This window comes from Coregonus clupeaformis, chromosome 10, assembly GCF_020615455.1.
Source record: "Coregonus clupeaformis isolate EN_2021a chromosome 10, ASM2061545v1, whole genome shotgun sequence".
In the NCBI taxonomy this organism is placed as follows: domain Eukaryota; kingdom Metazoa; phylum Chordata; class Actinopteri; order Salmoniformes; family Salmonidae; genus Coregonus; species Coregonus clupeaformis.
In genome coordinates, this window is record NC_059201.1 from 22,581,936 (window position 1) to 22,595,463 (window position 13,528).

At 42.5% G+C, this 13,528-nt stretch overlaps 1 protein-coding gene across 1 annotated transcript; it reads left to right on the forward strand.

Annotated features, from left to right (window-relative positions):
* The first annotated feature begins 387 nt into the window (after positions 1–387).
* Positions 388–10,914, forward strand: LOC121575362 (delta-1-pyrroline-5-carboxylate dehydrogenase, mitochondrial). The gene is made up of 15 exons (XM_041888406.2): positions 388–573; positions 2,036–2,129; positions 3,890–3,982; positions 4,372–4,419; positions 4,505–4,660; positions 4,816–4,965; positions 5,122–5,196; positions 5,341–5,528; positions 5,656–5,729; positions 7,262–7,458; positions 7,657–7,704; positions 7,832–7,984; positions 9,874–9,995; positions 10,209–10,327; positions 10,529–10,914. The coding sequence occupies exons 1-15, from the start codon at positions 533–535 to the stop codon at positions 10,639–10,641; spliced, it is 1,671 nt and encodes a 556-aa protein (XP_041744340.1). The 5' UTR covers positions 388–532; the 3' UTR covers positions 10,642–10,914.
* The last annotated feature ends 2,614 nt before the right edge of the window (positions 10,915–13,528 follow it).

The following is a 13,528-nucleotide window of genomic DNA, read 5'->3' on the forward strand; positions in this document are numbered from 1 at the left end:
AGGACATAAACTTCCAAGAGAAACGATGCTCACTACACATTTGATCAGTCAAAAATATAATTTCTCGATTCAGAAATGACAGCGCTACTCTGATTGGCTTGAGATGTCTTCTCCTTAGCGCTAAATGGCCATTCACAGACTCGCCCTCCTTGCCTCCAGTAAGTTCCATTATGGAAATGAGAGGTGTGTTTACAATACTTATTTCTTTTAAATATGAACAAGTAGGATTTTACAACAGTTTCACAGTCTAAATATTAAGAGTAAATGATGGAATCGATGTTTCTGATGTAATACTATCACTTACTATGACAATTTAGAGGCAATGGTGGTAATAACGAAGGTGGGCTCCCTATCGGATATTGGTACGACCTGAATCCTCTGAACTCGCGATACATGTAACCAGTAGGCTACATTCTCAAGCTATCAAACAGCTTCTATGTATCTTATCAGTTCTTGATACATTGTGTCGGCTGCAAGTAGTGTGTTTTTTATTAGATTGTCCTTATTCTCTCTACATATTTTCCATTGAAACATGCTGCGTGTGAGATCGGCATTTTGTCAGTCTTGGAGGGGGTACGTAATTTCACATGAACATACACGAGACCAACTCACCTTAGCTTCGACTTTTCGTAACCTAATGTCATTTGCATTATTTTGGTAGCTGATAGTCGATTTCTGACTTATGATTGTTGCTTAACCAGAACGTTTTTTGCCACTGTAGAACTGTCCAAGTAGGACAATTACAAATAAACTGCCAATTAAAGGCAATGCTAAATGTGTTATGTAATGATTTAAGATACTTTTCCCTGCCAGCCACCAGACCCTTTCAACGTGAAGGACGAGCTAAATGAGTTTAAATAAGTTATTTATGATTTTGTTTCTTCTGGTTAACATTCCAAGCCGCATGCGTGAAGGTAACAGTTCACGGAAGTGCACATTCATTCAACAATATGGCATCTTAATGATACATGTTCTCGACATGACTTGAGCTAAAATGTGGTTAGTAAAAAGTCTGAAGTGGGACTGGTGTAATACAAGAAATGGACTCAAGACACTCTGATCTGATCTGAATTTCCATATGTTTGTTTATGCAGTAACCCCAATTAAAACATTATATAGGAATCTTGAATCTCTTTAGAGGTCTATGGTGAGGAAGATCAATAAACATTATAAAGGTTGTCTTTTGTACACCAGATCACCCATTGACAGAGAAGCATCTGTGTAAATATGGGAAGCCAGTAGGCTAATAATTTAATTGATTCCATATGTGTGCATCTGTGTGTCAGGGGAGAAGGATTTGAGTTTCATTTTTAAATATTTGAATACCAGCCCCTGTCTGTCCGGTTTGAAACTCTGACCTTCACTGATTATTTAGACTAGAGTAGTTCATAATTTTTGAGGAAATGCATGCACAGTCACCAGAAGTTTGGCAGTGTTGTAACTTTTCCACAAATAACTTTTAACTAGACACTTTACCCTGACTCACAGAGAGGAGTGTAACAAGAAAACATTCTTATTGCAATTGCTTGCTTGCTGCTATAAGGTGTCACGGCCAGAATAACTGATGTGAAATTACTTAAGTAAATTACTTATTCCAGCTGACACAAGACCGCAGCTTGCCAACATGTAGCAGTGAAGAGGCAGGACAGAATCAGCACTGAGACCACCTGTATACTCATTAAAGACAGAGTTCAACATTGTACCACGACCACAATCTACATGGCCAGTAAAGCCTTATTCAGGTCAAAAACATTGTGCCTGGTTTATAGAATGTGAGGATTTGGACTTGCCTCAAAATGAACCTGAATGGCATTCAAAACAAAGCTGTAAAAATAGTATAAAGGGTGAAGTGAATGAATGGCCTGTAGGCTACCTCAGGTATAGGGCTGTAACATATTGATGAACAAATGCTTCAAGATGAGAGTCTCAGATTTTTGGATGGAATGTATGTGGAAATATCTGCCTCATACATATCTGTCTGTCTGTCTTCACTTGGTGTACATTGGTCCTAGCATGTGTGTCTGTCTGTGTGCAGTTTCAGGACCTTCCCCTGTGCAGCTGTTGAGGTGAAGAATGAGCCCATCCTGGGATTCAACGAGGGCAGTCCAGAGAGGACTGTGCTGCAGAAGGTGTACATACACACACAATCATACATGCACACAATCATACACACACAGCACACACTCTCAAGCAAACATACCCACCACATGCACCATTCAGTATACAGTGAGGGAAAAAAAGTATTTGATCCCCTGCTGATTTTGTATGTTTGCCCACTGACAAAGAAATTATCAGTCTATAATTTTAATGGTAGGCTTATTTGAACAGTGAGAGACAAAATAACAAAAAAAAAATCAAAAATGTTATAAATTGATTTGCATTTTAATGAGGGAAATAAGTATTTGACCCCCTCTCAATCAGAAAGATTTCTGGCTCCCAGGTGTCTTTTATACAGGTAACGAGCTGAGATTAGGAGCGCACTCTTAAACGGAGTGCTCCTAATCTCAGCTTGTTACCTGTATAAAAGACACCTGTCCACAGAAGCAATCAATCAATCAGATTCCAAACTCTCCACCATGGCCAAGCCCAAAGAGCTCTCCAAGGATGTCAGGGACAAGATAGTAGACCTACACAAGGCTGGAATGGGCTACAAGACCATCGCCAAGCAGCTTGGTGAGAAGGTGACAACAGTTGGTGCGATTATTCGCAAATGGAAGAAACACAAAAGAACTGTCAATCTCCCTCGGCCTGGGGCTCCATGCAAGATCTCACCTTGTGTAGTTGCAATGATCATGAGAACGGTGAGGAATCAGCCCAGAACTACACGGGAGGATCTTGTCAATGATCTCAAGGCAGCTGGGACCATAGTCACCAAGAAAACAATTGTTAACACACTAAGCCGTGAAGGACTGAAATCCTGCAGTGCCCGCAAGGTCCCCCTGCTCAAGAAAGCACATATACAGGGCCGTCTGAAGTTTGCCAATGAACATCTGAATGATTCAGAGGAGAACTGGGTGAAAGTGTTGTGGTCAGATGAGACCAAAATCGAGCTCTTTGGCATCAACTCAACTCGCCGTGTTTGGAGGAGGAGGAATGCTGCCTATGACCCCAAGAACACCATCCCCACCGTCAAACATGGAGGTGGAAACATTATGCTTTGGGGGTGTTTTTCTGCTAAGGGGACAGGACAACTTCACTGCATCAAAGGGACGATGGACAGGGCCATGTACCGTCAAATCTTGGGTGAGAACCTCCTTCCCTCAGCCAGGGCATTGAAAATAGGTCGTGGATGGGTATTCCAGCATGACAATGACCCAAAACACACGGCCAAGGCAACAAAGGAGTGGCTCAAAAAGAAGCACATTAAGGTCCTGGAGTGGCCTAGCCAGTCTCCAGACCTTAATCCCATAGAAAATCTGTGGAGGGAGCTGAAGGTTCGAGTTGCCAAATGTCAGCCTCGAAACCTTCATGACTTGGAGAAGATCTGCAAAGAGGAGTGGAACAAAATCCCTCCTGAGATGTGTGCAAACCTGGTGGCCAACTACAAGAAACGTCTGACCTCTGTGATTGCCAACAAGGGTTTTGCCACCAAGTACTAAGTCATGTTTTGCAGAGGGGTCAAATACTTATTTCCTTCATTAAAATGCAAATCAATTTATAAGATTTTTGACATGCGTTTTTCTGGATTGTTTTGTTGTTATTCTGTCTCTCACTGTTCAAATAAACCTACCATTAAAATTATAGACTGATCATGTCTTTGTCAGTGGGCAAACGTACAAAATCAGCAGGGGATCAAATACTTTTTTCCCTCACTGTATGCCCTTCATGACCTATAACAAGGTAATCTCTGTAAAACGTGAGACACAATAATGTTGTGTGTGTGTGATAGGCCCTGGATGACCTGAAGGGGAAGACAGAGGAGATTCCCTGTGTGGTTGGAGATGAACATGTGTGGACCAAAGACATCAGATACCAGCTATCGGTGAGTAGGGTCAACGGCATGTCCCTAATCTGAGCAAACTATTGCTCCATGCTGCCTGCAAATATGGGAGCCTGGAGACTGAAGCTCTCACTTTTCACTCGCACTGCTGCTCAGATACACAGCATACTGTCTAAGCCAAACAGAAGCATTCAAGGTCTGTCAAGTTAATCTGTAAATTACTGTAATACCGTTGGGTTATCAGCTGTGTGTTATCTTCGGTTTCTGATAAGATCCATTGGCTATCATAAACCAACATGCTACCTGTGCTGGAGGCCTGCCTGTTATTTCTTTCTTTTGATACAGACCAGTACCACACTGTCTTTAAATTGTATTTCCTGAAGGTATCATTACCTATTAATCAATGTAATTCTTTCTCTTCTTTTTCAAAGCCCTTCAACCACTCACACAAACTGGCCAAGTTTTGCTATGCTGACAAGGTAAACTAAGAGTACAATTCTTCTGTTTTTGACCAAGATTTACATGACATGACTGGATGGTGTTGCCTCGGTATGATTCATGCAGGACCTGCTCAACAAAGCTATCTTGGCCTCTGTGGCGGCGAGGAGGGAATGGGACCTGAAACCCATCCAGGACCGAGCCCAGGTCCTCTTTAAGGCTGCCGACATCATCAGTGGACCTAAGAGAGCCGAGATTCTGGCCAAGACCATGATAGGCCAGGTACAGTGAACTATTTTGCCTACATTGGGTTTTCATAGTCTTACTGTATGTTTGTGGCATGGTTGAATATCGCCAAGGGGATATCCTCTGTTTGAATTGAGTGATATTCATCCCCTCTGCTTTCTATTTAATATTTGTTCCTCTTTTTTTTCTAGGGCAAAACGGTGGTGCAGGCAGAGATTGATGCGGCTGCAGAGCTAATAGACTTCTTCCGTTTTAATGCGAAGCACGCTGTTGAACTGGAGAGCCAGCAGCCCCTGGACAGTGATGGTAGCACCAACACCATGCTCTACCGTGGGCTGGAGGTGAGCACTCACTGGTCCTAGCATTATCTGTTAAACTTAATAATAGTCAGTCACAGCTAAAAACCTGTATACTTGGTGATATGTTAGGATTGATTTCTGGAACTCTTATATTCCAGGAGTTGTTTATGTCAACACTTATTTCCCCATTAACTATAGGGTTTTGTAGCCGCTGTCTCTCCATTTAACTTCACTGCAATTGGTGGAAACCTAGCAGGTACACCTGCTCTCATGGTAAGTCCCCTCCTACTAACAACAATACAAAAATGTCCTTATAGTTGTAATTTACTTCATATTCATTTCCTCGTGTGTGTCTTGTTGGTTATAGTCTGAACTGAACTGGACTTTCTTTGTTTTCCCCGGCTCTGTGTTTGTCAGGGTAATGTTGTTCTGTGGAAGCCTAGCGACGCAGCCATGTCAGCTAGCTACGCCGTCTACAATGTCCTGCGGGATTCAGGGTTGCCCCCCAACATCATCCAGTTTGTGCCAGCTGACGGACCAGTGTTTGGAGACACCATCACTTCCTCTGAACATCTGGCTGGCATCAACTTCACCGGCAGTGTCCCGTATGTCTCCGTCTGTATACATTTATGTATATTAACCTGAAACTGTCTGCCACTTTTGGTGTAGACCAGTGTCACATAATGTGTGATAACCCCTGGAGTTTCTTAACAACCCATTCATCTTTTTCAGGACCTTCAAGCGTCTGTGGAAACAGGTGGCCCAGAACCTGGATATCTACAAGAACTTCCCTCGGGTGGGAGGAGGTGGGTTGGACCAACAACCCATACACCACCACACACTAGCTTTACAACATGTACACCACCACACACTAGCTTTACAACCCGTACACCACCACACACTAGCTTTACAACCCGTACACCACCACACACTAGCTTTACAACATGTACATTTACATTACATTTTACATTACATCTCTAGTGGCACAGTTAGCACTGCGATGCAGTGCCTTAGACCACTGCGCCACTCAGGAGTGGTGTACACCACCACACACTAGCTTTACAACATGTACACCACCAAACACTAGCTTTACAACATGTACACCACCACACACTAGCTTTACAACATGTACACCACCACACACTAGCTTTACAACCTGTACACCACCACACACTAGCTTTACAACATGTACACCACCAAAAACTAGCTTTACAACATGTACACCACCACACACTAGCTTTACAACATGTACACCACCACACACTAGCTTTACAACATGTACACCGCCACACACTAGCTTTACAACATGTACACCGCCACACACTAGCTTTACAACCTGTACACCACCACACACTAGCTTTACAACCTGTACACCACCACACACTAGCTTTACAACATGTACACCACCACACACTAGCTTTACAACCTGTACACTGCCACACACGAGCTGTACAACCTGTACACTGCCACACACTAGCTTTACAACCTGTACACCATCATTAGCTATTTAACTAACTGAACATTACATGGGAATATCATCTTTATACTTAGATCTATATTAGGGGTGTGAACGTTAAAACATTTCAACAAAATTGGGATGCTTAACGTTAAGAAAAATCCCTGCTCTTTCTCTTCGCTAATGATGGTAGTGTGTGTTCAGACTTCGGTCTGTTGCGTGTACAATATCCTAGCCTATTCATTGATGATAGGCCCTGCTTTACTGAAGTTGCGAGACATGGCAATCCAAGATATTGCTATACAGCATTCCATTGCGAGATACAGATTGTGATTGCCGATAGATAGGCCTAGTGCACGGTTCTGACTCCGTCTGCCTTGTAGCCGACCAGCCTATACTGTGCCCCTCGCCTTTCTCTCCATCCATAGCTAGCTTGCTATGAAAGATGTGTGTGTTTGTGTTCTCGGAAGTACGTCAACTAATCAGTCTCCTCCGTTCCAAAAGTTCTGAATATTAGGAGTCAAATTCCTAGCGGAACATTCGTCCGTTCAGTGGCGCTTCGAAACTATCTACAGAGTTTGTTTCGTGTCGGCATTTAAACTAGCCGTAGTGTACCCTTACAGACAAACAAACATGCCATAGCCGAGGCGCTTTCAAGGGTATATGACAGCGGTAGATATAACTTCATTTCCTGGCCCTTTAGTGGTCATACATGCGTAATAGGACAATTATTCTGCATTGTGAAATGACGTGGAATATTTAATTTTTTATTTTTTATTAGCTGTTTAAACGTTAAGGAAAATTGTCCATTTGTCACATCCCTAACCTATATCACTATTTTCTCATTGCTTCGCTGACGTTCTCCTCTGTCATGTCTTTCAGAGTGCGGCGGTAAGAACTTCCACTTTGTGCACAAGTCTGCGGACGTGCAGAGTGTGGTGACTGGGACCATCCGCTCTGCGTTTGAGTACGGAGGGCAGAAGTGCTCAGCCTGCTCCAGGATGTATGTACCAGACTCCCTGTGGCCCCAGATCAAACAGGGGCTCCTGGACATCCACAAGCAGCTCAAAGTGGGAGACGTGAGTGTACAACTGACCTTAGCTCCTAGGACTGTCAGATTCATCAGTCACTTTGGCACTAGGGTTATTTTGGTGGTAATAGATGCAGCCAGTTGAGTTGTTCTCCCGTAGGAGTTCTTTGAAAGTGTTTAGGTTTATACTGTAAGTGTTCATTTGATGTCAGGTTGTTGTAACTGTCTTTCTGTTTCCCCTGTCTAGCCCGTGGAGGACTGGAGTACATTCTTCTCTGCTGTGATTGATGACAAGGTACAGTACTGTGAAATATTCACCACACTGGATGCTTGATCAGAAGCTTTATTTCTTCTCAACAAGAGTTTATGTTTATTATATATTTTTAATGATTTCACATTTGGGGTGACTTTTTTTATTTTAGTCCTTTGCTCGTATTAAGAAGTGGTTGGACCATGCCAAGTCATCCCCTAAGTTGAACATAATTGCTGGGGGCCGCTGTGATGACAAGAAGGGTTACTTTGTGGAGCCCACCATCATTGAGAGCACAGACCCACAGGAAGCCATCATGGCCGAGGTAAGACTTGATATTGTAGATATGTAGTTATTGTAGATCACCTCTTTCCCCACCACTGTTAGCCTATGGAACTTCATAATGTGATTATGTTACGGAACCGATTAGACAACCTGCTGTGAAACTATACTTGCTGTGTCTAGGGGCCCTAGTCTTGCCTAATTGTTCTGTAACCTGACTAGGCTGGTGCATTACCGTGAAAGTATGAATGTGCGGTCCGTGTTGTGTGTGGGTGTGCCTGGGAACAGAGGGTTCGCTTACCGGGGATCCGGGGGGACAGCTCCGGCGTGACTCTGGTCGGGCCAGCACAAGCGGGTCGTTGATGTTCAGTTGGTGATAAAAACTCCAAAAGGGCATGTCAAACGAAAGATACAAAATCAAAAGCCCTGTGGGTCGGGAGATCACCCTTGTTCAGTTGATTAGCTTGGTAATCCCCCCCTCCTGTGCACACCACAGACTTCTAATGCATACTGGAGCTTCCTTAAATGGCCCAGGGTGCCACTTCCCCCTAGGGGTGGAATGAGTACCTGGCCTGACTGTGTGCTGACTAACTGGCCTACCACACAAACCTACCTACTACATAACAATTCCAGTTTAAAGATCTTAGAATAAACAGCTGAGAACCATGTGTGTTCTCACTTCTTTGAATCAACTTGCCAGAGTTATACCAGACATACATACTGTACATGTCATAATTACTTTATAGACTAAGTCAGTTGGGTCTGAATTGCTGAAAATGACTGACTTGTTAATTTATTCTAGTCTAATAGATATTGCTGTTTTATGGAGAAAAGGAACAGGATTATTTTATCAGTTTTAACTGAGATGCCAGCGGTCAGGCAGAGGGCTAAGTGCTTGGATTACCTATATATACATGTACAGTGCCTTCAGAAGGTATTCATACCCCTTGACTTATTTCACATTTTGTTGGTACAGACTGAATTCAGAATGAATTAATTAGATTTTTTTCTCTCACCCATCTACACACAATACCCCATAATGACAAAGTGAAAATATGTTTTTAGAAATTGTTGCCAATTTATTGAAAATGAAATACAGAAATATCTAATTGACATAAGTATTCACACACCTAAGTCAATACTTTGTAGAAGCACCTTTGGCAGCGATTACAGATGTGAGTCTTTCTGGGTAAGTCTCTAAGAGATTTCCACACCTGGATTGTATAACATTTGCCCATTTTAATGAATAACTTCACCATGCTCAAAGGGATATTCAATCATTTTTACCCATCTTCCAATGGGTGCCCTTTTTTGCGAGGCATTGGAAAACCTCACTGGTCGTTGTGGTCAAATCTGTGTTTGAAATTCACTGCTAATCTTAGGGACCTTACAATTATCTGTATGTGTGGGGTACAGAGATGAGGTAGTCATTCAAAAATCATGTTAAACACTATTATTGCACACAGAGTGAGTCCATGCAACTTATTATGTGACTAAATGTGCTAAGTGACTAATTAAGCACATTTCTACTCCTGAACTTATTTAGGCTTGCCATAACAAAGAGTTTGAATAATTATTGACTCAAGACATTTCAGCTTTTCATTTTTAATAAATTTAGAAAAACATAATTCCACTGACATTACATGGGTATTGTGTGTAGGCCAGTGACAAAAAATCTCAATTTAATCAGTTTAAAATTCAAGCTGTAAAGTCAAGGGGTGTGAATACTTTCTGGAAGGCACTGTATAAAGCGATGTATGGAATGAACACTGCATGTTTGTTTAACTAAAGCCATGTTTCACGCTATACTTCATAAATGGGGGACTGGGCCAGTCCTCCATTCTCCAAAACTTCATTAAGGTAGCTCAATTAATATGGAACTTTATAACTACTAACTTTCTTATAACTCTGTTCTTGATTAACATCCTGTAGGAAATCTTTGGGCCAGTTCTATCTGTCTATGTTTACCCTGAGAACAACTACAAGGAGGTGCTAAACCTTATAGACGACACATCACCATACGCCCTGACAGGAGCGGTCTTCGCTCTTGACAAGTAAGTTAGAACACTCCATCTGGTTTTCTATGGAGTGGCATAATTTTACTGTGAAAGGGTTGCTTGCTCCCTGAAGAAAGAACATAATATAATTTATTATGAATGCCAACCAAGCCTACTATGATCCGCTCATTGATAATAGATTTGACTTTACACTGAAAGAGTGACACTTCTCAAGAAAATGTCCTAACCCTTTAATCATATTTGTTTCAGGAATGTTTTAGATGAGGCAGCCAAGGCCTTGAGGAACGCTGCAGGAAATTACTACGTGAATGACAAGTCCACCGGCTCGATTGTTGCCCAGCAACCATTTGGTGGCGCCAGAGCTTCAGGTAAAATGACCAACAAACCACTCCAAAGCATTGATATCCATTTGACTGTCAACAGTTCTATGAAGCAGGACTTTTCATGACTCCTGGTGAGCTCTCTGTGTCTGACATAATGCCTTCTGCCTACATCATTTTTATTAATATGAAATAGGACAAATATAAGCACTAATAACAGCTAAAACATGAACTCTCTTGTCTGCATAGGTACCAATGACAAACCTGGTGGTCCTCACTACGTCCTGCGATGGACATCCCCTCAGGTGGTCAAGGCCACCCACATCCCGCTCAGAGAATGGAAGTACCCCTACATGGGTTAAAAAGACAGTACTGTACCCACCCCACCCATTAGCCCCCCCTCATCCAATCCTAGCCTTTTCTCCTATCCCTCTCTCCAGTCAAGACTGACAATGAAATGAAGAGAGAAACCTGCTCCTTACTCGTCCAAGTTTTGGTCCTTTTTGCCCTTACAAGCCTGCACTGAAGCTAGACACAAGTACAAATGTAATTATTAGCTCAGGGTTACCCGAACTCGGTCCTCGGGACCCCAAGGGGTGTACGTTTTGGTTTTTGTCCTAGCACTACACAGCTGATTTAAAATAATCAACTAATCATCAAGCTTTGATCATTTTAATCAACTGTGTAGTGTTAGGGCAAAAAACAAAAGGTGCACCCCTTGGGGTCCCGAGGACCGAGTTGGGGAAATGCTGTTAGCTGTTCTAAATTGAAAGGGGGCGCAACAGCGCCCGTCTCTGGCACTTCATGAGATCAGCAGGAGCTGAGCCAGCTCAGGCTGCCTGCTAGCTGTAAAAAATAATGGCACTATGAAAACGTCCCATGGATCCACAGACATAGTCAAACTAGTTCTAATTAATCAATCTTCTGTTTTTAATCAAATGGCTGCTGTATCTGATCCTCTGTTTCTGACCATCTCAGTGCTGACTGGTCCTGAGGCTACTCCACGTCTCCACGTGTCCTGTCCTGAGAAAAGTATTCACAGCTTTTAAGCAAGATAGACTTTCTGAGAGGAACCTTGTTTTTTTTTTTTTATACAAAACTGACTTGATATATTATAAGAATTAACTGACCATCTGTCATTTCAACATCCTTTGACAAAAATCTATATTTCATGACAGCTACAGTGAGGGAAAAAAGTATTTGATCCCCTGCTGATTTTGTACGTTTGCCCACTGACAAAGACATGATCAGTCTATAATGTTAATGGTAGGTTAATTTGAGCAGTGAGAGACAGAATAACAACAAAAAAAAAATGCATGTCAAAAATGTTATAAATTTATTTGCATTTTAATGAGGGAAATAAGTATTTGACCCCTCTGCAAAACATGACTTAGTACTTGGTGGCAAAACCCTTGATGGCAATCACAGAGGTCAGACGTTTCTTGTAGTTGGCCACAAGGTTTGCACACATCTCAGGAGGGATTTTGTTCCACTCCTCTTTGCAGATCTTCTCCAAGTCATTAAGGTTTCGAGGCTGACGTTTGGCAACTCGGACCTTCAGCTCCCTCCACAGATTTTCTATGGGATTAAGGTCTGGAGACTGGCTAGGCCACTCCAGGACCTTAATGTGCTTCTTCTTGAGCCACTCCTTTGTTGCCTTGGCCGTGTGTTTTGGGTCATTGTCATGCTGGAATACCCATCCACGACCCATTTTCAATGCCATGGCTGAGGGAAGGAGGTTCTCACCCAAGATTTGACGGTACATGGCCCCATCCATCGTTCCTTTGATGCGGTGAAGTTGTCCTGTCCCCTTAGCAGAAAAACACCCCCAAAGTATAATGTTTCCACCTCCATGTTTGATGGTGGGGATGGTGTTCTTGGGGTCATAGGCAGTATTCCTCCTCCAAACACGGCGAGTTGAGTTGATGCCAAAGAGCTCGATTTTGGTCTCATCTGACCACAACACTTTCACCCAGTTCTCCTCTGAATCATTCAGATGTTCATTGGCAAACTTCAGACGGCCCTGTATATGTGCTTTCTTGAGCAGGGGGACCTTGCGGGTGCTGCAGGATTTCAGTCCTTCACGGCGTAGTGTGTTACCAATTGTTTTCTTGGTGACTATGGTCCCAGCTGCCTTGATCATTGACAAGATCCTCCTGTGTAGTTCTGGGCTGATTCCTCACCGTTCTCATGATCATTGCAACTCCACGAGGTGAGATCTTGCATAAAGCCCCAGGCCGAGGGAGATTGACAGTTCTTTTGTGTTTCTTCCATTTGCGAATAATCGCACCAACTGTTGTCACCTTCTCACCAAGCTGCTTGGTGATGGTCTTGTAGCCCATTCCAGCCTTGTGTAGGTCTACAATCTTGTCCCTGACATCCTTGGAGAGCTCTTTGGTCTTGGCCATGGTGGAGAGTTTGGAATCTGATTGATTGATTGCTTCTGTGGACACGTGACTTTTATACAGGTAACAAGCTGAGATTAGGAGCACTCCCTTTAAGAGTGCGCTCCTAATCTCAGCTAGTTACCTGTATAAAAGACACCTGGGAGCCAGAAATCTTTCTGATTGAGAGGTGGTCAAATACTTATTTCCCTCATTAAAATGCAAATCAATTTATAACATTTTTGACATGCGTTTTTCTGGATTGTTTTGTTGTTATTCTGTCTCTCACTGTTCAAATAAACCTACCATTAAAATTATAGGCTGATCATTTCTTTGTCAGTGGGCAAACGAACAAAATCAGCAGGGGATCAAATACTTTTTCCCCTCACTGTATGGTATCAAACCCCAATGTTGATTATTTGAGGTGTTCTGGTCCCTATGATGGCAAAAAAGAGGAAAGGATGGTTGTTACATCCATTTTTGGTGCTAAAAAAAAGTCCTTACTAACCGTCCTTCTTAACCTATACTCAGTAAACATGGTTGTGTGTATCGAAACTGCAATAATGTGAGTTCCTCACTGTGTTTTGGTTTGCTGTGTTATCACACTATAATACTCAACCCCCTGACTGTCTCTGATAGGAAGGTGATGCACTTGTTACACTTGAGCTATGGCTGGGCATACAGTATCTGGCTATGAGGGTGCCGTTACCTTTTTACTTAAACCCTGCTTTGCCATCTAAGCAGGTTTACCTCAGCAACAGCACACTTACTGTTGTTTAAAAAAAAATTGTAAGTGCTAATGCTTCAACTGCATGTGATTGCTCAGTCTAAATCTCAATTTCATGCCATCTTGCTTTTAAAACAA

Bases quoted from the DNA above. Each gene is read 5' to 3' on its own strand.
- LOC121575362 (XM_041888406.2), top strand. From the start codon at position 533: ATGCTGCGTGTGAGATCGGCATTTTGTCAGTCTTGGAGGGG. The intron at 574-2,035 runs GTACGTAATTTC...GTCTGTGTGCAG, and splicing joins TTTTGTCAGTCTTGGAGGGG to TTTCAGGACCTTCCCCTGTG. The intron at 7,705-7,831 runs GTACAGTACTGT...TTTTTATTTTAG, and splicing joins CTGCTGTGATTGATGACAAG to TCCTTTGCTCGTATTAAGAA.